At 38.2% G+C, this 24,234-nt stretch overlaps 1 protein-coding gene across 6 annotated transcripts in view; it reads left to right on the top strand.

Moving 5' to 3' along the window:
- Positions 1-24,234, top strand: part of PRUNE2 (prune homolog 2) — a 148,545-nt gene that overhangs the window by 22,954 nt on the left and 101,357 nt on the right. For all 6 annotated transcript variants that reach the window (XM_017806206.1, XM_017806208.1, XM_017806207.1 and 3 more), the window contains exons 2-4: positions 17,640-17,744; positions 18,289-18,491; positions 19,926-20,089. In XM_017806206.1, coding sequence (XP_017661695.1) covers positions 17,640-17,744; positions 18,289-18,491; positions 19,926-20,089 — 472 coding nt within the window. The remainder of the gene's footprint in view (positions 1-17,639; positions 17,745-18,288; positions 18,492-19,925; positions 20,090-24,234) is intronic.

The raw sequence follows: 24,234 nt of genomic DNA, 5'->3' as shown, positions 1-24,234 counted from the left end.
AGGTAATTAAACTGCTGGACTGATTTGAGCTCTGATTGGCCAATGGCGATGTGGGGATGATGGGGGACTTCATGAGGTGCAGGTTGATGGAGAACTTCTGTCTTCTTTAGACTGACTTCCAGCCCAAAGAGCTCAGCAGCATCTGCAAAGCAGGATGTTAAACACTGCAGAGCTGCTTCTGTGTGGGCAACAAGGGTGGTGTCATCAGCATAGAGCAGCTCCTGGACAAGATGGTTTAAGGTCTTGGTGTGGGCCTTCAGTCGCCTTAGGTTGAAAATGTCTTACTAATAACATTTCAATAATCATGCAGTGGAACATCTCAAATCTCTCTTAAGTCAGTATGTTTTTTTTAAGACATTATGTGCTTTTTTTATTCAGGAGTGGCAAGTATATGTTGGTGCTTATACGTATAAACTCTATCTACAGCTAGAGATTAAATGTTCAAATATGACTGTGTATAATTATGTTGCCATTATACCATATCCTCTTTGAGTGATCCTAAGAGAAATTATTGTTCTATTTAGCTGCTAAAAGAAAGGAAAGAATTACTCTGTGTTTATTTTTAACAGACTTTCCTAATTCCATTAACACTGAACACGTACCCTTTTCAACAGCATCACAAGGCCAGTACATGCTTCCCGTATAAGGGAAAGAAAACTACGCAGTTTTTCCTTTTGTTCTTTCAGTGATAAGTGCTTGTATTACACAAAATGCTGTGTAGTGGTCCTCTGATCTGTTGAGATTTATACAATTAACTAAGCAGAAATAATAAGCTAAAGAAATATCAAATTGAGAACAGAGGGTGACCTTACACTGAAAAGCCATGACATCAAAGTTTCTAATGTTACCACTGTTCCTGTGGTAACAGGTGTTAATCTGGATGCTTGGTCAGTATCTGGAAGGGCAGTGAATCCCTTTAACACCTTGAACTTGTTGAGGATACAGAGAAATTGTAGTTCATGTGTTGCAGCATTCTCATAATTGGAGACACAGGAATTGTCTTATTGGCACATAACGCTTGTCCATGTGGTGGAGTAAGTTGTGTTGCTAGTTGCCAAAGTAGGGTTGAATTACAATTCTAGATGCCCTACCAGTGGTCTCAGACTTTACCAGTAGGAAAGTGTGGGTCTGGCTGCTGTGATCAGCCTTCTGCATTAGATTTGTCCTTTTTATTTACTTTGATTTGGGGATTTTTTAGTGTTTTTTGTTGTTGTGGTTGGTTGGTTGGTTGAGGTCACCCCCAGAGATTTAGGACCTAGGAAGGATCTTGTGCTCTCGGATATTTTTTACCCTCAGAATCAGAATTTAAACAAGCTCAGAGCTCTGTGGTTTAGTGGAAGTAATTCAGAGTAAGCAGATTTTCTTTACTAGCTTACATATCTCTCCTTACCGTTGTACTCTTTGTTCTTAACTACAGCAGGCATAGAAGTCAATGAACATTGCTTTTCCTAACAGTATGCTCTTCAATTGGAAACCAAGACCTTTACTACTGGGGAAAATCTAGCAAGTCCCTGTGTGGGGGAAGGCACAGTTACCTGTGTTTTACGTAGATTAAAAATACATCGTAGCATGTTCAATATAGAACGAGAAGATATTGAAAGGTAAAGTTGAAATGTTAATGTAATTTGTTGTAACCATATCTTTTTCTAAAGTATTTCTTGTCTTTTGAATTAGCTAGGACAGCAGATTTGGCAGGGATGATGAATTGCCCATTTTGGTGTTAAGAGGATTCAGCAAAACTGTCATTGAGGAAGATATCTTAATCAGTCATTAGTGTCTCTTCATATGTGAATTTGTCAATTTATATCTACTGTTTCATTCTGCTTAATAAAATTTGAAATAATACATTGTGAAAACTTTAATCAAAATGAATGAAACTGAGCCAAATCTGAAATGAAAAAATCTCTGCTAGTTGTGTTTGTTACTTTTATATTCTGTTAGTGCTTACCATTTTTTAATTGAAATTAATGTGATACCTTTAAAGAAATTGTTTTATAATACAAACAATCCTTGAATTTACTTTGTAATTACACTTTAAATATTTTGTCTAATGTTTTCCGCACTTTTAAGGCAATAGTTGATATGCTTACCATAAAGGTAATTTTAATACTTTATACTCTCTAATTCTATGGTTCATCTTTCTATAATGTATCTTTTATGAGATGATATTGAACTACCTTGATAGATAAAAGTCTGTCTGTGCAATCAATAGGCTTTACCATTACTGAAGTTTTCACCTCCATTCAAGGTGGGTTTTTTTTAGTAGCTAGTGACAATCTGGTTATAATTCTGTATGAGACAGAGGTGTTTATTGTATTGTATTTCTTGACGGATCTTAGCTGTGCTGTAACGTTACTTGATGACCAACAGGATTAACACAATTGGTTCCCTCTTTTTTTTCTGTACCAGTTGTTCAAGTGCATTAAATTAAACATGGCTCGGTTACACATATATTCCATGTCAAGACAAAGTAATGTGAAATGGAGTTGTGCATCAGAGGGATAATAATAATCATCATTATAAATATTGTTTGCAGCATCATCATCTGTATGTCAGTTCAAGGTGTCATTGGCACTATGCAGGAGTAATAATGCAGGAGTCTTACCCAAAATATGTAACCTCTAGGTTCTTAATCTTTTTGGTAATCTCTCTAATGAGCGCTGTGGTGCTTTGTGGGGCTTTAACTACTGCAGTGCTGAACTGTGAAGTACAAGGAGGAATGGGAATTGCAAATTTGAGCATTTTTCCTCCTACAGTCTTTTCCAGCTTGCCTCAGGGATCAGATAATCATGATTCCACCTCCTGATAACTTTTTGCTTTAAAGTGATATTTCTTCCAGTTCTTTTACTATTTTTACATTGTCAATTACACTGGACGAATACAAGAACTAGATTCAGTGTTTTCCATGATGCACTGCATTTTTGGAGAAAAACATTTAAGTCCCTGCTCAAACCTATTTTTCCCCTGAAAGAATGTTATATCCTTAGCAGTATTTTAAATATTTTCCTGGAAACCCAAATACTCCATTTCAGTTTCCTACCCTTTTCTCACTGAATGTTAAAATAGGCAGTTTTTTCAATAAATTAGGACTAGTGTTGCATTTCTTCAAATAGGAATATTTGTGGATTTTTTGTTTTTACAGGAGTATGTTTTACCTGTTGTATCTCATTAGAAGGAAAACTAACATCAGCACAGCAAAAATGAATGTTTTAGATTGCTATTGTATATTGCCTTTCAGCACACTTTAATTAAAGTGACATTTGTTTGTCCTATAATATCACCATTCCCTAATTGATGTACTGAGCAAGCACCATGGTGACAAGATAAGTTGCTTTGTTTTGTTCCATATGCCTGTGTTCCAAATTTTCCATAGTTTTAATTGGTTCCCTGCAGAATAATATTTACAAGCATATGGTATGGAAAATGCTGACTGCATTTGTTATCATATATTTTAGTGTATTGGTGGCACTAGATCACTAAGCCTTTAAATGTGATTATGAGGTTATTTAATGCAGTCAATAGTGTGCTTAAAACACAGCAAAAATCTGCAGTGAGCCAAATGGTATCAAGGAAATATGTTTGAATGCCTTCTTAATGCTTCAAGGATAGATGGGTGTCATGGTTTGAGATTCTCCAAAATCTTAATTCCCTAGTCCTAGCCCCCTTCCACATCTAACCTAATGTGAGATGGGTTTTCCAGATAAAACACACCAGACTCCAAACGGGGAAAGGGAATATATTACAATGACTGTACAAATAAATATTACAATACGTTATACACACAATCACAACTATCTCTACCATGACATAAGTATTTACAATGGATCAGATCTCTTCTCCCCTCCAAATAAAAGTCCAGGAGGGAAGAAGGACAGATCCCTTCCAGACTCTAAGCAGGAGTATCTTCTACAGCAGCAATCTGTCTTCTTCACATGTATGCAGCAGCTGATAGCTGGATTTCTACCAGCACTCACGAGGGGGTATCCCCCTCGGCCCCTTGACGCAGGCAAAGGGGTCTTCCGTGGGCTACGTCACCCCAGACAAAGGTCGTTTCACCACGGTCATATCACGAGACGCAGGGGGGTCTTCGTGAAAGTCTGGTATCTTCAGGGAATTCAGATTCCCTTTTACAGAGCTCCTGTGCTCTGCCTCAGGCTGCCACCTTGGCAGCAGTGCGAGGGGGGAGCTAAGGTCACCCCCTCTGCATTCCTACTCCATCCCGGTCCAACTTCAGGATGCTTTTGAGCTTCTCAGCTCCTCTCTCTCTCTAGTGCTGCATGTCCAAGACTCTTCTCCTTAACAGGAGTTCATGTCCCTCCTCTCCCGGAGGTCTCAAAGGAGTTTGGGGGGGGGGGTTGGGTCTGGTTCAGTTCTTACCCCCAAAACTCTGTAGCTCTGCTGCTGACTCTTTTTTTTTCTTCGGACAACACTGTGTCTCTCCTGCTTGGCTGTAATGCCTCTGCCGCATCCTATCTTTTCTGACTCTCTGCCACCTTCTCCGGCCAGTGTTGCTTCTGCTGCCGCTGCTGCTGCTCACAGTGAAGAAACATCTCCCAACTCACAGCTACAGACACATAGTCCAGTTTAACACAGTTCCAAGTCTCTGCAGTCCCCCCAGCCGGGGCTGGGAGGGGGCCAGAGCCCTCCAAGGGGCTCTGAGCCCCTTCCTCATGGCTCACAACATGGCTGCCACTTCTTCAACCAACTACAACTCTTCCGTTTGCTTGTGGTATGTTTACATTTTGCAGGAGCACCCATTGGACAAAACTTCAAAACTTCCAGGGGTTTACCACCCTTTGGGGGTTACCACTTTCTTAGCTTCAGGAGGAAAACTTAGTTCATACCACTACAATGGGGAAGCCTGATTCAGAAAAGGTTTTGGTTAATGTTTATGCTGAAACATACTTTGTGACCTGAGAGCAATTTGGAAAGCTCTGTGGAGTCTTCTTGCCATCATAAGAGGAAGATGTGTAGGAACATTGACTGCAGAGGCAAAATATATGATAAGTCTAGATTACTGACTTCTGAAGAAATACACTGGCATTAGCTGATGAAATGGAATGCAGCATCAGCCCTTAAATTTCATGTGTCTGACTTTGGAGACATTGGCAGTACATTTTTGCACTGGTTCTGCTGTGGCAAAAGACAGACAATCCAACAGGAAGCATGAGTGATTGAGAAGATCCCACCAGCGTGTGTTAAGGTCCAAGTTCAACAATATTAGCATAGGTGTTGGGTTATGCCTTTTTGATTGTGCTGGAGGGGAGATATGTCGTCGTGGTGGTGACCGGCTGAACTGAATTTTTTGCTGAGGCAAATTGACCAAGGTGGTTTCACACTGTTCCAAGAAGTGCTCAGTGGGTCATTGTATTAATGACCTGTTTGGATTTCATGAACAGACTGGATACTCAGACACAGCCCAAATGATCAGAGAAAGAGGATTACTCCATATGTGGAGACTTCTGATATATGGATTATATCCTTTGCGTATGTGTTCAAGAGGTAACATATTTCATCTGTCTCCAGCCTGAACCCAGCCTAACGTACTAAATAAACTACTTCCAAATTTCTATTGCTTTAGTACCATCTACGTAAAAAAGAGTATTAGACGTTAAAGCTACATGATTTTATTAGACATACACTGAAATCATATGCATGATAAAAGTAATACTGGAATGTAATTATGGATTTTCTCTTGCTCATATGCAATATGTCTATGGCTCTGATACTAGTATTACGGTGAGGGCAATTCAGAGATCTGAATGGTATAGACATAACTAATTACTGTATGAGTAAAAAGGCAGTGCCTTCTCATAATGAAGTGTATGTTTCTCTTCTCATAACATCCAAAATAAAAAAAAAGGATTGGTTTTGTAAAGTCAAGTTTCATTCTGAGTGCATTGTCATTTTACCAACAAACACAATATTGCAATTTTTAATCTATCCAAACATCTATCCAGCACAAGGACAACAGGAGTAAAACAGTAATAGAATTCCTTCATGGAAGACAAAGCTGCCAAAGATAAGAAAGGAGTTTTTGGGGAATGGTGTTTAGAGCAGGCAGAGCAGTATTGCTTGCTGTACTCTACAGAGGAGTACATGTTAACTGGTTTCTGATTTTTAGTGTGGAAGAAGAAAGAGCAACTAAAATATTACTGAAGTCAAACCCCACCCCCCGCCCAACCCAAACAAAAAAAAGATGTCTTGTCTGTATCAATCTTATCAGAGAGTAAGCCATTTTAGAATTATAGTATGATAAAAACTGTTGAACAAGAAAGGCAAAAGTGGAAGTGGCTTTGGCCTCCTGATCATCTCCTCCAGCTATGATTTTCTTGCTCATTCATGATATTTCTGCTGGTCTGTTGGCTCACTTCAGGGTATGGTTTCCTGTTCAGCTTGGTGCCCGTCACCTGAGGGTTACACTGACATAAGAAACATGAAGCTCAACCCCAAGGACTCCTGTACAACACAGTGTTCAAGTGCCTACTGACTCATATTCTCATTTGCCAAGTTGCTTCCTTCATTGTAAAGAAGAAGCTAAACTTCTCAAACACTCCAAGGTCAGATGTTAAGTCTGTGAGAGGCAGGTAAATTAACTGCATTATTTGAGTTGCATTCCCTTACCTTCACCAAAACAAACACAACTTTTTTTCTCCAATAGACTTTCTCTTTGCTCTCTATAATTCATTCAGCTCTGCAGTGTATGATGTAGGGGCTTATTGCCACCCGTCACCTCCTGACAAAACACAGAACTGATACAATTAATATGATGGGATCACTTTGCTCCTCAGGTAAATGTGCTCCTTACTTTTAACTCGTTTGTTTCTAATATATCAAACAACACTTTGATCCTACAGTAAGCCAAACAATTCCTCGAAGACATGAATATTATCAAGTCCTGTAAACTAGATAGGTATCCTGGTCTCACCTCTGCATGTTAAGTGGCAAATGGGGAAAGAGAAGGAAGAGAAGTAATGTAAGTTGAACTGCAAATTCGAAGATGGGGCTGGCTTTACATACTAAAGATGACCTAGGGCAGGAATATAACTTGTTCGTTTGTAGAGTTAAATTGCTGTATGCTGTGTTGCTCATATTCAGTTATTAGGTGAGTGCACTAATCCTCCACAGAATGCATTAATTTGAACAAGAAATGAGCTAATGCAGCATAAAAGGAAGAGGGAACTTGGATTTTTACTTCAGTAACTTCTGTGATAGAGAATCCTATTGACAGGCTGTTGAAGTACTGCTGAGTCAAACTTAAATAATCATTCTGCTGGGAACATTTTCCTCTTTCAGCAACAGCAGAGTATATCCTGTTTTATCTTGGCAGGAAGAGTAATATGATATCTTTACTGAGACTAAGGTCGTTAAAATAAGTATTTCCTTTTATCACTTTTTTAATGTTGTATCATAAAAAACTTATATTTCTTTAATTCTCTAAGAAAAAGCATATTTAATGTCTGTCTGACTTAATACATTTTTTACCATAGTTTAACAGCAGAGTTGGAATCAAAACACGCGGAGACGAAGTGAAGCTTCCAAAATGTGTGTGATTGTGGGTGTGTATGTGTACCCCATGTATGATTCAGTTTGAAAACCGCATACTGTCGGATATTCTGTATACATACACCCCGTGACTGAGTAGAAGTGGTCTCTCAAGTGTTGATCCTAAAGGCAAAAATTTGGAGAAGCAAGAGAGTGTGAACATGTAAAGCCTATAAAACATGATGAAAAATCAATGCCAATCCAACTGATGGAATAAATCTAATTTTAAAAGGAGCCAACAAGATTTTGATTTATGTTCTCAATTCTGTGGTGCTTCTTTTTATATTTAAATGGAATTTATGCATTATTTGATTATGCCAACTATTCTTTTTCAAATAAAAACTGCTTGTAGAAGTCATTGTTCGTTTCTGGTTTTTTTGCAATGTGAATAAATGTATGTGATAAGTTAGAGAGAAGGTATTCCAAAACCAGGTAGAGTAGACTTGCATGTAGTTATAGGCTGTAAAATTAATTAAAATTGAAAAGAGAGTAGATGTTTGTAGATAAACACTGTTAAGTTTATCTGTCTGCGGAATGCCAAATCAGGGCCTATTGATAATGCAGATATATTGAACTGAATTCTCATCAGCAATAGTTGACCATGCCAAATCTTTATTATAAATGACTGGAAAAAAGAGTTCCTGTCCTGTGGAAATTCTAGGAACAATCTAGGGATAGGACTTCCTTGTCTGTCTGGCATGCTAGATAGTTAACCTGCCTCATTTCCATCATTAATTTTGAAGGAACAGTATAATTCTATGGAATACCGTGAAATTGAGAAGTGACATTTTTAAATAAAACTCTTTTTATCAAGCACTTGACTCTTAAATATAGCTTTTAAAGTATTAATTTCAGAAGACAGACATAACCATAAGGCTGTGTTCAACCTACTGTGGGAAGTACAGAGAGTAGTGCAAATAAGACTGGATAAATTACATGTATCAGTTAGAGCCCAGGTAAATTCTGTGACTAAGGTGTGAAGGTCTTTTCCTTATCTTTGTTATAGACTAGTCATGGTCTTTTGTCACAGATCTTATTCAAAGCAAAGTATCAGGGGATATTTTCTGCCTATCCAGCCATTTCTAAGAATGGTATTGAGTTCTTGATTATTCCACTTTTTTTTATCTTATTTTAAGTAAAGCAATATTGTACAATATATATTCAACAGCTAATGGTTAAAATATGCCACACTTGAAGTTTTTGCCACTAAATTGTGTTCCTTAGGGAATAATCCTTATGTAACCAGGTATTTTACAACTAGTACCGTAAATTACTATATATTATATACTGTACATGTACAGGAGCAAAGAAATGTAATAGTTTTTTGTCTGTTCTCAAAAATTGAGGAAAACAAAGACTTATCAGGATAAGAGACCATCTTTTTCCTTTTTTTCCAGGCCAGTATAAAGCTTTCTTTTGAAAAGACTTATGAAATATTTAACTAACTTGAACTTTTCATGACAAATTAACTTTGTCTTGGCATAAAGCCATTTCTTTGACAACAGAGAAGGATAATCACCTTAAAAGCCCTCAGGCCAATGGAAGTATAATACTGCAAATGTAGTAGGCAAGACAAATGCAGGATGCACTCCAAAATGATTACTCATTAAATTGCACCTCCGGTTTGGAGGTAGAATTCCAGACCTACCAAGTAGGTACAAAAAGCATCTCTCATGTGAGTAAATGACTTTAAATATTGCAACACAGTTTTTTTTTACTATCTTGGCCTTTGTCCGAATCATTAGGCTTTTCCCTTGTGCACTTCCAGAAAAGCTAAGTGTGTCTGTGCAGCTTATACTGTCTTATTAGTGCTTCAGCCACATGGCTGGAAAAGCTTTCAGTGTTGTATCTGATGCTGTATTATTATGTGACTCTGCAACTTCTTTTTAATAGGCTTCTGTTGAGCCATATTGCTCCTTCCTTGAAAGAATTGCTATGCTTGACAAGTACTGTCCCATCCCATGCACTAAAATGCAGTCATTTCATGGCAGTTGATGGACTGAAGAACTAGTGAAATTAGAGGCAAAAAGCTCAGAAAGCAAGGCTGTGTGTGCCTGCTGTGTGTGCATTTGTGGAATGTTAGTGTGTGGAGTAAATGTGTCTGAAGGAGAGGGAAGACGATAACTTTTTTTGCCTTGAGACAGCATTTTGTAGGTGTTCCTGTTTATGCTAGAAAGAGTTTTGGGAATGTGGAGAGGTCCCAGCTGACTGGAAATGGTGAATGTTGTTCCGATTTTCAAGAAGGCCAAGAAGGAGGACCCTGGAAACTACAGGCCTGTCAGTCTCACTTCAGTGCCTGGTAAAGTTAGGGAGAAGAGTATTCTGGGAAATATTGAAAAATACTTGAAAGACAACACAGTTATTGGTCACAGCCAGCACAGCCTCCTGAGAGGAAAGTCCTGCTCATCAAAGCTGATTTCGTTTTGTGACAACCGACCTAGTTGATCAAGGGAAACCAGTTGATGTAATCTTTTTGGATTTCATTTTGATACTGTCTCTCCCAGGATCCTTCTGGACAAAATGTCCAGCAAAATGTATAGCTGGGTAAACACATCGTGTGGTGGGTGAGCAATTGGCTCACGGTTCGAGCACAGAGGGTAACAGTAAATAGGATAATATCAGACTGGTGATCTGTCACTAGTGCAGTTCCACAGGGCTCTGTCTTGGGCTCTATGCTCTTTGACAGCTTCATAAATGACTTGAACGCAGGACTGAAAGGGATACTAAGCAAGTTTGCAGCTGACAAAGTTGGGAGGAGCTGTTGACTCCCTTGAAGGTGGGGAGGCCCTGCAGAGAGACCTTGACAAATGAGAGGACTGGGCAATCACCAACCAGATGGAGTTACCTTAGAAGGTATGGAGAATGAGATGCTGGAAAGCATTGCCACAGAAAGGGACCTGGAGGTCCTGGTCGACGGCAAGTTCAATATGAGTCAGCAGTGCCCTGGCAGCCAGGAGGGCCAACCGTGTCCTGGGGGGCATCAGGCAAAGCATCACCAGCCGGTCGAGGGAGGGGATTGTCCCACTCTGCTCCGTACTGGGGCAGCCTCACGTTGAATATTGTGTGCAGTTTTGGGCACCACAATATAAGAAAGATATAAACCTCTTAGAGACTTGGTGAAGGGCCTTGAGGGGAAGCTGTATGAGAAGCAACTGAGGTCACTTGGTGTGTTCAGCCTGGAGGAGACTGAGGGGAGACCTCATTGCAGTCACAACTTCCTCATGAAGGGAAGATGAGGGGCAGGCACTGATCTCTTATCTGTGGTGACCAGTGACAGGATATGAGGGAACAGCCTGAAGTTGCATCAGTGGAGGTTTAGGCTGGATATTAGAAAAGTGTTCTTTACCCAGAGGGTGATTGGGCACTGGAACAGGCTCCCTAGGGAAGTGGTCACAGCACGAAGTGTGACAGAGTTCAGGAAGTGTTTGGATGATACTCTCAGTCACATGGTGTGACTCTTGGTGATCATCTTGTACAGGTCTAAGGGTTGGACTCGATGATCTTGTCCAACTCAGCATATTCTGTGATTTTGAATCTTCAGGATTTATTATTTTGCAAGATGATTTCAGATTCTGTATTAACAGAAGAAAAAAAAATAGAAACAATGTAATTTTTTACTGGAATATTGTAGTTTGATCTATCACTGTGGTAATATGTCCTAGTCAAAATCTTTGCAGTGAAATGGTATTTTTACTGCAGTTGCATAAAAATGCAGTTGTGCTATACTAAGGCTTTTATTTGTTCATAGACAACAAAACTGAACAGATATGAGAGTTTCTCTGTAGTAAATATCTAAGAATTAGATCTCTTAATAGATTCCAGAAGTAGCTCAATGTTTATAAATCTCTTTTCTGACCACAATAAGTGAATGTTAATCTATGTAGGTCTGATCTAAACTGAATTATCCTGACTGATGTCATCTGAAAATGACACATAATTTCTTTAATTCATTTTATCCCAGGCATCCAGAGTTTTACAATTTACCTTTAATCTAGCTAAACAAAAAAGCGTCAGCACTAAGAGGTCACTGGTCTCTTATGTAGTTTAATTTATGAGTTCTAGTTTCATCATTAACCTCTTACATTTTTTTGATTCTTAGAGGTATTGAGAGTTCATGATTCCTCTTAGGTTTAGCTCTGATAGCTGTAGGAATTAATCACATTTTGGTCCTATTGCAGCTAAGCCTCATAGAGTTTATGGATCTAAAGCTTTTTCTTCTGGGTTGCGGGCTTCTCTGCTGGGGTCTTTGCTTGGAAAGACCTGTAAGAGGAAGCCTCACATCCATGTGCCTGCTTTTCTCAAAGCTGGCTGATTAGCAAGCAGTTGACTGTGCAAACTAGTTCTATATGAGGTGGTGGAAAAGGAAACAGCCTTAGACCTCCAAGATAAGCAGTAAACTTGGTTGACCCTTGGAGGGCATGCTCCAGAGTTATATTTTTGGAGAGTATATATGGAGAGTTTTAGGAGGTTATTATTACTGAGTAGGAGTAAGATAGTAAAAAGCCATTCAAGGAGCTACATAAGGGGAGAGGAAATGTCGGTGAAATCCTATATTGGATCTGTAAGAAGGGAAGAACAGAAGAAAATTCTGCTCAGTGAAGAGAAGAGCAGGAAGGGTGGAAAAAAAAGATATCACTGATGACTCTCACTGCCACAGAGGGCTTGAGAGGTGGTCCTGTATGGACCTCATGAAGTTCAACAAAGCCAAGTGCAAGCTCCTGCACTTGGGCTGTGGCAATCCCAAACACAAATACAGGCTGGGTGGAGAACGGACTGAGAGCAGCCCTGAGGAAAAAGACTTGGGAGTGTTTGTGGACAAAAAGCTCAATATGACTCAGCAATGTGCACTTGGGGCTCAGAAAGCCAACTACATCCTGGACTGCATCAAAAGCAGCATGGCCAGCAGGTCAAGGGAGGTGATTCTGCCCCTCTACTCAACTGGTGAGACCCCACCTGGAGCTCTGGGGTCCCCAATGTAAGAAGGAGATGGACCTGTTAGAGTGAGTCCAAAGGAGAGCCATTAAGTTGATCACAGGGATGAAACACCTGTCCTGTGAAAACAGGCTGAGAGAGTTGGAGATGTTCAGGCTGAAGAAGAGAAGGCTTCAAGGAAGACCTTAGAGCACCCTTCGAGTACGTAAAGGAGGCCTACAAGAAAGCTGGAAAGGGGCTTTTGACAAGGCCATGTAGTAATTGGACAGGGGGGAATGGTCCTTAACTGAAAAAGGGCAGGTTTAGATTAGATATTAGGAAGAAATTCTTTACTGTGATGGTGGTGAGGCAATAGAACAGGTTGCCCAGAGAAGCTGTGGATGCCCTATCCCTGTAAGTGTACAAGGCCAGGCTGGATGGGGCTGGAAGAAACATGGTCTAATGTAAGATGTCCCTGCCCATGGGTGGGATGTTGAAGCTAGATGATCTTGAAGGTCCCTTCCAACCCAGACCATTCTGTGATTCTAAGATCTTTAAAACAGCATGTGAGGACTGTCAGTGGAAGGCTTACCTTGGGCCTTGTTCTTCTAGAAAAAATAGATAAATGAAGTCACAATGACAGACAGTAGCTCATGCTGGATTCCTGTTGGTTCCTGAACCACAAGCAGCCGTAGAATCTGAGGAGACAGTTTCCCCAGCCTCAGAAGAGGTGGTACCAAATTAACAGGGGAGACTTCCCATATGAGTGTGTCAGAGCTGAGGGAGTCACCTGAGCTAGAGTGCCATTTCTTTTATATGCTCTTTGAAAACCTTTGTCTGAGGTGGGAATTGAGGGATAGCATATGTTTGTTCCAAATATACAAAAAAGGCAGTATGTCGCAAGGAACACTTATTTTGTGCAGTGTTCTGTTTAAATTATTAAGGATAATTTCATATATAAGCCTTGAAAGATGAAAACAAAGGTTCTGAGGGCTTCATTGATTTTAAAGTATAATTTTATTGAATACATAAATAGTTTTGTAACAATTTATTCAGTTATTCCCCATAACATAAATCCACATCTAGCTCTCCTTTTTGCTAGGTTTTGATTACTTTAAAAGTTGTAGTAAGCCGCATTGTGGTTACAGACAACAAGACCTGGTGGTTCCTGAAAGAGTATTTCATGATTTTTGCCCATGGATAGTGATGCCTTTTTGCCAGTAATGGTTATCTGAGGAGGTGATGTCATGCTGAAGGTACTGACTTCTACAACTTCTAAGATGCTACAAATCAGATTGAGGGTTAAAAATGTTGCTTTCATAGGCCTAGGATAGCTTATGCTAAGATGAATGTTTGCAGTGGCATTCTGCAGTTTGGTAGTTATCTTTTACCGGATGCACAGATTTCAGATTGAGCGTCTGTATTGTTGGTACAAGAAGGTTTCCTGTGTTAAAATAGAATGAGGGAGATGCTGTCTTGAGTAATCTATTAAAATATAAATATATTGAAATATATTGTCAATGATTCTGGCAACAGATAAAACCACAGTTCAAATAATAAAGATGCTTGGAGTAGAAAGTATTGTCCATATGAATTGGTTGGTGTGGGTTTTGTGTCACTGAGCTGTTTTAGTGGTTATCACTGGGGAATAAGATAAATAATTCATTGTTAATATACTGAGCTGTGTCAGAGATAGCAAGTATCTGTTTAGTTGCTTCCCTATAGACATGTCTTCAGCTGGTCAGTTTTGCATGTGGTGGCTTTCAGACCATAGCTGCTGATGTGTGGTTGGAGTTGCATCTATGTGCTTATGGGAGTTGCTGCTTAGCCCAATGGTTCTAACCTTCCTGTTAACTTTGCCTCTAATGGGACTTACTAGGATGAGACTTCTAAATGTGGTTGGTGCAGATTGTCTGCAGGTCTGGTCTGTTTCTATCTATATCAAATTTATGCAGTTTTTTAGGAAGGTATCATAGAATCATAGAATTTGGAAGGGACCCGCAAGGATCATAAAATCAGACTTTGGGAGAAGAGATTATTTATGTGGATAAGAATATTTGTTCAGAAAATGGAGGGTTTCAGTTATAGTAACAAACATCATCTTGTGCTTTCTAGTAATAATTGAGTGGCATTTTAGGTTGTCTTTGTAATGTTTTGTTCCCTTTATGAGTTTCCAGAACTACAAGAACAATTAGCTGACCAAACGTATTCTACAACTCTTAAAATATTGTTTTACTTTATCATTTGTAATAAATTTGGTTATAGATGATTTGATATTGGAAGGCATGCCTTCAAAAATTACATTTCTTGTAATGAAGAAAATTCTTCAGACTGGTAAACCAAGATGTTAACTATCACTTTTCTCTTTCATCAGCATGTTTTACATCATCAGGATGTGAGGCACATCAGGATGTGAGACTGTCTTTGCTGTTTGTTCTGGCCAATTTTGGTCTTGAAATCTGCAAAATAGAAATGTGAATTTCTTACTAAGCCTACAGGCTGACTTTGTATTTTAACATTAATAGAATAGCTTTCGTATTTTATTAGAAAAACCCCATAGCAAAATCACTGTGCAAAAAGTAAAAAATGAGAGATTAGTGACTGAAACAAAGTAATTTTGTGCAAATGTACAGATTCTTACTTAGGGAGAGGTACAGTCATTAAAATAACCAATTGAAGTGGATGAAACAAAAATATATTCTCTCAGGAGTGACCAGAGAAAGGCAGTGTGCAACAGAAACCACTGAAAGCCTTCAGAAATTTATTTTTCATTCCCATTGCTTCAACAGTAGCTAATGGGTTAACTCGACTGCATATTTTGTCTTAGGCTAAAATATTCTGGAAGAACAAAGCAGTTGTTTGGAGTGATAGTATGTTAACAGCCTGACCAAGAAATACACCCTCTCACTGTTAGTCTGTCATATTAAAATCTCAGTTTAGTAAGTTCCATCTCAGAGTTCTTATTAAGCTCTTGAGAAGAGTCCAAGGCGATAGCCTGTCCTTCCACAGTCCTGGTTTATATGTTTTGATGAAATTCTGGTGTGCTGGAGTAAAAAAATCAGTCCTCAGATGGCTAGTTAACCTGTTTGGATTACAGAGAGATGGTCTCCAGATCCTTCATGCTCCACTATATACTCTTTGTATTCTGCTCCTTATTGTCCTGCTTTTGTCATGTCCTCAGAAGTTAAGTGTAGGAGCGAGAAACTTTCAGCCTTAGAATTCTTCAATATTTGTGTAATTATTCTGTCCCCATTCCTGAAGAGGCAATAAAGAGTGTGAGGCATACCAATGCATACAAATGAGTAAAAGATGCTGGGTTATTTGTTTGGGGTTTTGATTTTTTTTTTAAGAATGTGAATTGTTCTTTTTCTTTTAAACGGCTTTTAAGACAAAGACAATTTTCCATCTTTGGTTGTTCTCCTACATGATTTTCTACAGATTTTAGGACTGCAATATAATTGCATAATGAGACTACAGCTAATATGTGAGTTGTAAAAACAAGTGTGCAGATTTAAAAATGTCTTCATTTTTCAAGAGAAAATACTCATGTACCTGATGACATGAATATGTCTGGTGTTCATCACAAACACATATGACTGTTGCTAGTTCAACATGGGATAGTATTTTGTGGAATCTGAGCAATTGGAGGCAATTAATTTTATAGGTACCGAATATGTAGAGATAGAATAGCAAATTTTTGAAAGTGTTTAGAATTGTTGTTTGCTCTGGATTCCTAGAGGTGGGTAACTTTGTAGATTTAGTAGTCAATTTGTCAGTTCATTCAATTTCCTTCTTTTTTAGAGCTGAGTCATTTACTATGCAGTTAATATGAGCCTGAAGAAAAAGACTTCTATTCACTGAAAAAATACTAAAAAAAGGATGAGCTCATGAACTTTATTTTCATCCTTTAGGGTGGCTGATCAATCAGAAATGTATGCTGCAGAAGAATATATTACAAAAATTATATTGAAAAGAGGAAAATGGAGACAGTTTGTTGCTAGTGAAGACTTAGAGTGTAAATTAACATATCTGTTCCAGTCGTTGTATTCTTCGGAAAGCTGACTGTCTTTTCCAATACACAGGGAATGAAGAAAATACATCCTGGTTTTATTACCCGAAGGTATTTTTTGATGGCTGCTTTCCATAAAGGGAAAGAGACCTAAATTAATTCCTTATATACAGGTAGAGCTAAGGCTAGACACAAAGAAAAAAGGTTAGTTTAAAAAAAATTGCACATTTATAATTATTGGGGAAAATAAAACAATTATATGTTTCTGTTGGAAGATTGAAATCTTTTTTGCTGTCCAGAATCCTAATTCAAGATAGCAAAAAGTACATCAGCCTGTAAATGCCAACAACAAAAATATTTAGTTGCATGTGTTTGGTTCTGAAACATCTCCCTTAGCTTAGTCATGTATATTTCTCCAATTAAGAAGCATAGCTCATTGAAAGAAAATAAACTGTAATGTTTCTGTGCAGCTAGCTTGACATTAATGGTGTGCACAAGAGAATATTGTCACCTGATATTTTGCGTGTGCAATTATGAAAAAGTAGAAACTTCCCTGATATATTTTGCTTTCACACAGTAGATCTCTCTTTTCCTCTTGTTTGGAAGGCTCCTGATTTTATTAAGTGCAGAACAGACTCAGTTCCCTTTGCTAGTGAGAACAACTCAAAACCCGTGGTACTTCAGCTGTGTTCAGCTTCTGAAGGTTCAGGGTTAAAGCCAGTTACTTTGTCTGTTTGCTGATTTCAGCTGAGTAAAGAAAAAAAGGTAAAAATAAAAGTATGACTTGCTACTTATTGTATGCGTGTGTTGTACTGTGTGTATTTCCATATTCTTTAGGACTGCTTTTCTTACTAGATTTGAAAAGCTTTTACACATGTACGTTGAAGCTGCTGCTTATCTGTTACTTTGCTGCGAAAGGGACTTCTGTCAGGTCAGACCTCATTTGGGTTCTAAAGTTTGGTCTCTTTTGAAACTTAAGAGTTCTTGGCTTTCTTGGGAGCTGTGAAAGCAAGGAATGTTTGATCCCACAGTAAGTCTATTCCTTCATCCAGTGCTGAAAAGTGCTCCAACTGAAAACAACACCTGATACTTAACTTGTGTTTGAATGTCTTGGTGATTTGGCTTTTTTTTTTCTCATTGTCACTCATTGCAATTGTCTCGTAATTTGTTACAGAAAAGGAGCAAACGCCTGGAAAAAGTCCATGTTGTTCTTGGGAATAAACCCTGTGATTTGGATTCGCTCATTTCTACCTTGGCCTATGCCTACTTTCTGGACAAGGTAATGGAAAAATTGGACTGAGTGGTCTTAATTCACTTGTTCCAGGTTTTTACAGACATCTTATTGTTAAGTCAATTAAAACTTACTGTAAAAACATTTTATCCTGAACAATGATTTTTTTATTATTAGAGGCGCGTTTTTAAAATATAAATAATCTACGTATTCCTCCATACAAAGAAATGGCTTATTGAATAGCAGTTAGGTGGCTTATTGAATAGAAGCAAAAAATCACCCCCATCCACAGAGTAAGTGGGAAAGCCAGAAGAGAGAAAGTTTAAACTTTCTTAAAAAGAAAGTTTTTAAACTTTCATTTCATTCTTTAAACTTTCTCTCTTCTGGCTTTCCCACTTACTCTGTAGGAGGCAAACAGAAGCAGATGAACAAAAAAAAAAGGCAATTTTTTTTTTAATTAAGTAAAAGGGGGAAGGAAAACTCAAACAGAAAATCCAGGCTGTTTCTAATTAGACACTCAGTTAAAATATCTTCCTATTAAAAAATGGGTCTTATTTTATGCAATTCTGACAAATGTGCACCTGTGTTACAGGTCAGTCCTCCTGACGTTCTTTGCTTACCTGTATTGAACATACCAAGAAGAGACTTTAGCTATTTCACTGAGACACAATTTATACTGGAAGAGCTGAATATCCCAGAGTCATTCCATATCTTCCGAGATGAAATCAATTTGCACCAGCTGAATGCTGAAGGGAAGTTGTCTTTAACACTTTTAAACAGCAACATGCTGACAAGGTATTGTGTTTTATGTACAATAAAATGGCTTACATGAGTTTGAGCTGTTTTAAAAATTACATTTTTTCTACAGTAATATTTATATTGCTGTAATATTGGTATTCTGCTATTAATATTGATATGCTAAGGAAGTTAAGATATATTTTGTCTTTCCTTACATTCAATGAATGTGAGAAGCTGAATAGTTGTATTTCCCTCACTTTTAATGGAACTGTCATTTTTAAGAACCTTGTATTTTCACACAGCTTAGATTAGATTTTTTAATTTAGTTCAGATAGTCTGGAAGTTTCATGTGACCATTAAATAAGAGATCAGAGTTTTTTTCCCGCTTCTTAGCTAGTTTAGCTTTAAAACTCTTCTGTTGATTTGGAGGTGCCCAGACACTTCCATATGTGCTGTTAAGATGGTTGATGGATTATTGTAGTCCTTACCAACTACGACATTTTTTTCAAAATGTCATCAGTGCCAGAGGGTCAGAGTTGCTCTGTGGGAGACGGTAGTCCATGTACCTATTCTTAAGAGGGACTATTTACAAGTCCATAGTGAATCTTCTATAGGAAGCCTTTGTAAAATGGTCTGCCTGTCTTGCCCAGAGTGAAGAATTCTTTTTACTTCCAACTCCCTTTAGAACTTCATTGAAGATGAGTAACATCCTGTTGTGATATGGCCCCATCCTATTCTGAGAGGTTTGTGGATAAGAATAAAAGTAGGGGAAATCTGAAGAGAGAAATAATGTAAATCTTATAACTGTTGATTCTTTACCAGCCATCAGTTTGGTGCATCATTCACTTCTCACAGTAAAAAGTGTCTGTAATATTTACTTTTTGTTTATTACTATTTCTTTTTGTGTTTCTATTTTCTAAAGAATTATGATTAGCATTTTATTATTAAACTTAGTTTGGCTTTGTTACTGCTATTGTAAACAGAAATGTAAAGTGTCTAAATGCAAAAAAACCCTGTAAGTATTTTTGTAGGTTTTCAAAATATTCAATGGAGAAAATGCAAGATCTTCTCTATATCAAGAGGGATATTTTCAGCACATGTAGAAATATTTTTTTAAAATTATTAATTTTTATAGATTTTGATGAAGGAAATGTAAACATTTAAGTCTTAGTAATGTATCAAGCTGCAACTGGACATGTCTATCTCGTATTGGCCTTTTTAGCCACCAATGCACTTGTAACAAACATGGGTAGAGCCCTTCCCAAATATTCGTTCGCGAAGCCTAGCCATGATGATGATGATGATGATGAATGTATCAAGCAATAAAAGAACTGTGTGTTGTGACATTCTTTAGCTTTATAGCAGACTTCAAGTAGCAATAGGAATAGTGTTTTAGTCCAGAATTTAAGAAAAAAGTTTCACTCTTTTTACTGGGTTGTCTAAACAGCTAGAAAGATAAATATATATATAACTTTTAAATTTGCTTGATAGTGACGATAAAAGTTTGGAATCAGCTGTTGTCAAAGTCATCAATCCAGATGAGCAATGTGACAGGAGCCTGGAGTTACAAGCATGTTCTTCCTCTTTAGTCGTAAAAGAGATTCTTCAAAAGGCACCAGAGTTAATCACTCAGCAACTGGCTTATCTCCTCAGAGGTGAGAGATTACTCTTTATATTAAATACTGAAAGGTTTAATGGAGTGTTTCTGAATCTGCTCATGCAGAAAGAGTGTGATCCATTCTTTGGTTAACAATCCCTTTAAAGACCACGGGAAGCTTCATAAAAGAAGCAGGGAGTAAAGAGTTTGTTAAAGAGTAACATTATATTGAATATTAAAAATGTGCATTTAAAAATAGGCATGAGAGGTCTTTGCTGTATCACTAGACAAGAATATTAGATGAAGCTGTCGACACACCAGCTGGGTAGCTGGAAAAGCTGTGCAGTTCGTTGATTCCAGGGGCATTGTGGACAACAATATGGATTGGAATCTAATATTTACACGTTAAAGCTTCTCCCTCCCAATGGTCGTACTTTTTAATAGAATAATTTTTAATGGTGTGATGCCAAACTTCTACTATTTAGAACCACTGTTACCAAATCTTCGTTGTGCTTTCCCTTTCTCTTTTATTGTATGCCCGGTAGAGTACAAAGAGGGGGCGAGCAGAAGTGTTTTCTGCTCTGTCTTCATAGTTCATTGTTTTTATTAATTTTCTCAGTTTGTTTGCTGCATCAGAACTCTTCAGTTGGAAATAAAACCAGGGTTGAAAAGAACTGATCACTGCTTTTAAGTTATTTACTGAATTTTAATAGTGTTTAATAAATTTTGTAGTTTTAGGTTTTGATTGATGTGCAACTGTTAAATGCCCTTTTAAGAAATTAGTGTGGGCATGTTTAATGAGGGTTATGAAAACTTGTCTACACTTTGATTTCAGAAGCTACTGCAATCTTGGCTTGTCATTGTAGTAATCACTGTGATAAATAATGTAATGAGCATGTTATGAGAAATTACAAAAGTTAATTTATTTTTTTAATGTTCTACAGAATAAGCATTAACAGTAACACAGCATTTAGCCTGCTTTTATAGTATCTTTCAATGCTAACAAACTTTAGTAAACCTACCTTGAAATATTTTTGTAATCTCCAAATTTCTGTGAGTAGCTCCCCAGGAATCTAGACAAAGGACCAAGCATAATAATTGATTTTGGAGGCAGAACCAAAAAAAAAAGGCATTGGGGGAATCTTAGGATACTTGTTTGTTGGTTGAAGGAGTCAGGAGGGAGTGCTCTGAATAGTGTTCAAGAACATGATCGAGTACTATAAGTGGATGTAAAGCTCCACATGTTTTGTGTCTCTAATCGGTATCCAAATTAAAATGAAGTGCTTTTATTAGTGTTTGTGTTAGAGATAGCACTTCAGGTTTGGAGGGAGATAGTAGCTAATTGTTTTTTTAACAACTAGGAACTACATTTTCATTGTTGTGTTTGGGGAGCTTATTGGACACAGAAGTCCCTCCGCACCTTCTTTTGCATAGTATGAGAAGTGACTGGCAAAGCCTAGAGAACACAACACAGCTGCACTTGTGATTGATGCTTTTCTACTTCTCCCAGCAATGCAGCAAGTCCTCTTGTGGGTCTCTTAAAATAGAAAAAGGTTTTGGTGCTTAAGAATCTTCCATGCCAAGTTCAGAAAAGCCAGTGAATCTCATTACTGGTTTTGGTAAGATTCGTAAAAAAATATAAAACATAGACATAAATGTATGTAGATAGCAGATCAAATTACAAGCAGTCTGAAAATAAAATATCAAATACAGCCTATGATATCTAGATTTTGTGTTTCTCTGTGTGTATTATGGCCTTTTATCATAAGGTATAGCTTCTGAAATTCATTTTACCTGTAAGCCCAGGAAATAAAGGGTCCAAATACCATGGTGTGCTGGTTTAAGAGTCAACCAGCAGGGGAAATGAACTCAACTCAAAGGAGAGACCACAAGTCAGAATAACAATTTATTAAAACAACACAGCAAGCACAATCACACAAACAAACAATTGGTCCTAACCCACAAAACCCACATGTACAACCTGGTACCCTGGGGCATGAACAAAGTGGTGTTCCCTGGGCCCCGCTTGAGTCCAAAGTAAAGGGAGAGGGGAGAAACCTGCTGGTGGGAGAGCTGTTGCAGTCTGGTCAGAAGCGGTGATTGAAGTCCAGCAAAGGTCGAGAGCGACGAGCTGCAGTCTTCCTTCTGGATCCCACGAGCGGGTTGAAAAGTTCTGAAAACTCCAGGTTTATATATTCTCTGGTTCAGGCAGGAATGGTCAGTTCTTTCCCTCAGGGAGTTCCATAAAAGGTAAGAGCATCCTCCTATCTCACAGGCCTCTTAACACCTAGTTTATAGCCTGAGGAGTCAGGCTCTTATGGGCAGAGGTGCTAATAGTCTATTGACAACAGTTTCTGGGAAATGGCATGGAAGGCTATAGAATACACAGTTTTGGGTTACACCCATACCATGATGAACTCAGCTGTCCTAACTAGGACACATGGTCTGGAAGGAGGGGTGGCTGTTTCATTCTCACTACTGAGTATGTAGAGGCTCGCAGGATGTCCCCTCTCTTTGGGGACACTTCAGAGGCATAGAGGCAGTGAAAAGGCTTTACTGTGTTTTTCACGCTTCATTATGTTACTTCCAATGTAAATCTGTATATAGTTAGTATGTCTAAATTTTGGGCAAAGTTCAGAAGAGAAGGCCAAAGTAGAATTCAGATTGCTAAGGATTAGGATTTTATTTTTGTAAAACAGCTGAGAGATGCTAACATCTGAGTCTCTGAGCTGGGAAGTCCTCTTTTATTTTCTGGCTTTCCAGGGAGTAAGACAATAGAAGTATCTAAAATTTTAATAATTATCGTGTAGTGACCATGACAGCTCCATTTACTGCCTCTTTTCCAAACTTCTTTTTTCTCAAAGTCTGTTGGCAACTTTTAAATTTCAGTAACAAGGGCAGATGTTTATAACCTGCTACATTTCAACTTTGAACAAGCTTCACCTGCTTGTCTGTGTTAAAAAAAGTCAAGAGAAAAGACTTTTTGTGTGAAACCGAGCATTATTGATTTAGGCATTCTAATATTTAAGGATTTTTTTTTCAGGTGAGTGCTTTTCTGGTATCTTTGTCTCCTCATCAGACATGATATAAGTTAATTCTACCTTTGGGCTTTGATTAGAGCCTGCTTAGAGAGTCAGTGTTGTATAGCCATAGGTGCCTTAAGTTAGAGCTTGTGCTGTTCCTGGATTTGTGCCAGAAGCAAACAATTATAGAACCTGCCAGAGTCTTGGGCCTGTATTATTTTATTTCCCCAGAGATGTTTAGAAGGGGACTGTTGCCAAACTCAGATCCATTAAACTGCTGAATCATTACATTGTCTGCTGCAGCCAGCTGGCAAGGATGTGATTCCAAGCACTCACTGTCAAGTAGCTTGGATCAGTGCACTCTCAAAAATACCTCCTTATGTTTATTTGTATAAGGCCTTGAAGGATGCCACAAGGTGCAAACTGCAACATGTAAATACAGACAGATTTACAGTAAGAGCATCAGCAATCTTTTTTTGTGTATCTGCTTTTGCTAGTTATGAGCTGCATAGTTGAGGTCTTTTCATACCCTGTTGGGGCAGTCTGACTTTTATCAGAGAAGATTAGTTTGTTATTCTAGCCACCCAGACAAACGTTAAGAAATGTCCTTCTAAGGACTCTAGGAATTATGCCAATATTTTTTTTCTGTGTTGTACATTGATCAGATGATTCACATCTTCCTGGATTGATGCATCCTTAGTATATAGGCCAGAAAGAAAGAATCATTTTTAACTGCACCAAGCACTGCGCTTACTTGGTCAGATACCTTTCTTCTTAATGTGTGAAAGCAGCTTTCTTGGAGACGGTACTCCTACTCTCTTCCTCCATATTACATTGTGTTGCAGCTTCATGGCTTTTCATGTTAATTACAATGCAGATTGCTTTCTTGGATCTGTTTACAGTTGGGGTTTGTGGAGGCTGTGAGGGAGTGCAGAGTGTTGAAGTTTACTTTCCATGAGGGACTGTTGGTTTTCCTCTTTTCTCTGTCCTTTATATTTCCTTGACAGGAGAAATGCCTATATTTTCATTGTACTGTTTCTCTCAGCCATAAACTTATAATTCAGGAGATGCTTGTGCTTTTCATAATGGTTTCCCAAAATGACTTCTGCTTTCATTAGATCATGTTTAATATTAATGCACAGCAATTGCTTTTGGCAAAACTAGTGCTTCACTTCCAAAT

This window comes from Lepidothrix coronata, unplaced genomic scaffold (assembly GCF_001604755.1).
Source record: "Lepidothrix coronata isolate B3197 unplaced genomic scaffold, Lepidothrix_coronata-1.0 Scaffold14, whole genome shotgun sequence".
Lineage (NCBI taxonomy): Eukaryota > Metazoa > Chordata > Aves > Passeriformes > Pipridae > Lepidothrix > Lepidothrix coronata.
The sequence above is the reverse complement of the archived record's forward strand: the minus strand, read 5'-3'. Positions and strand labels throughout refer to the sequence as shown.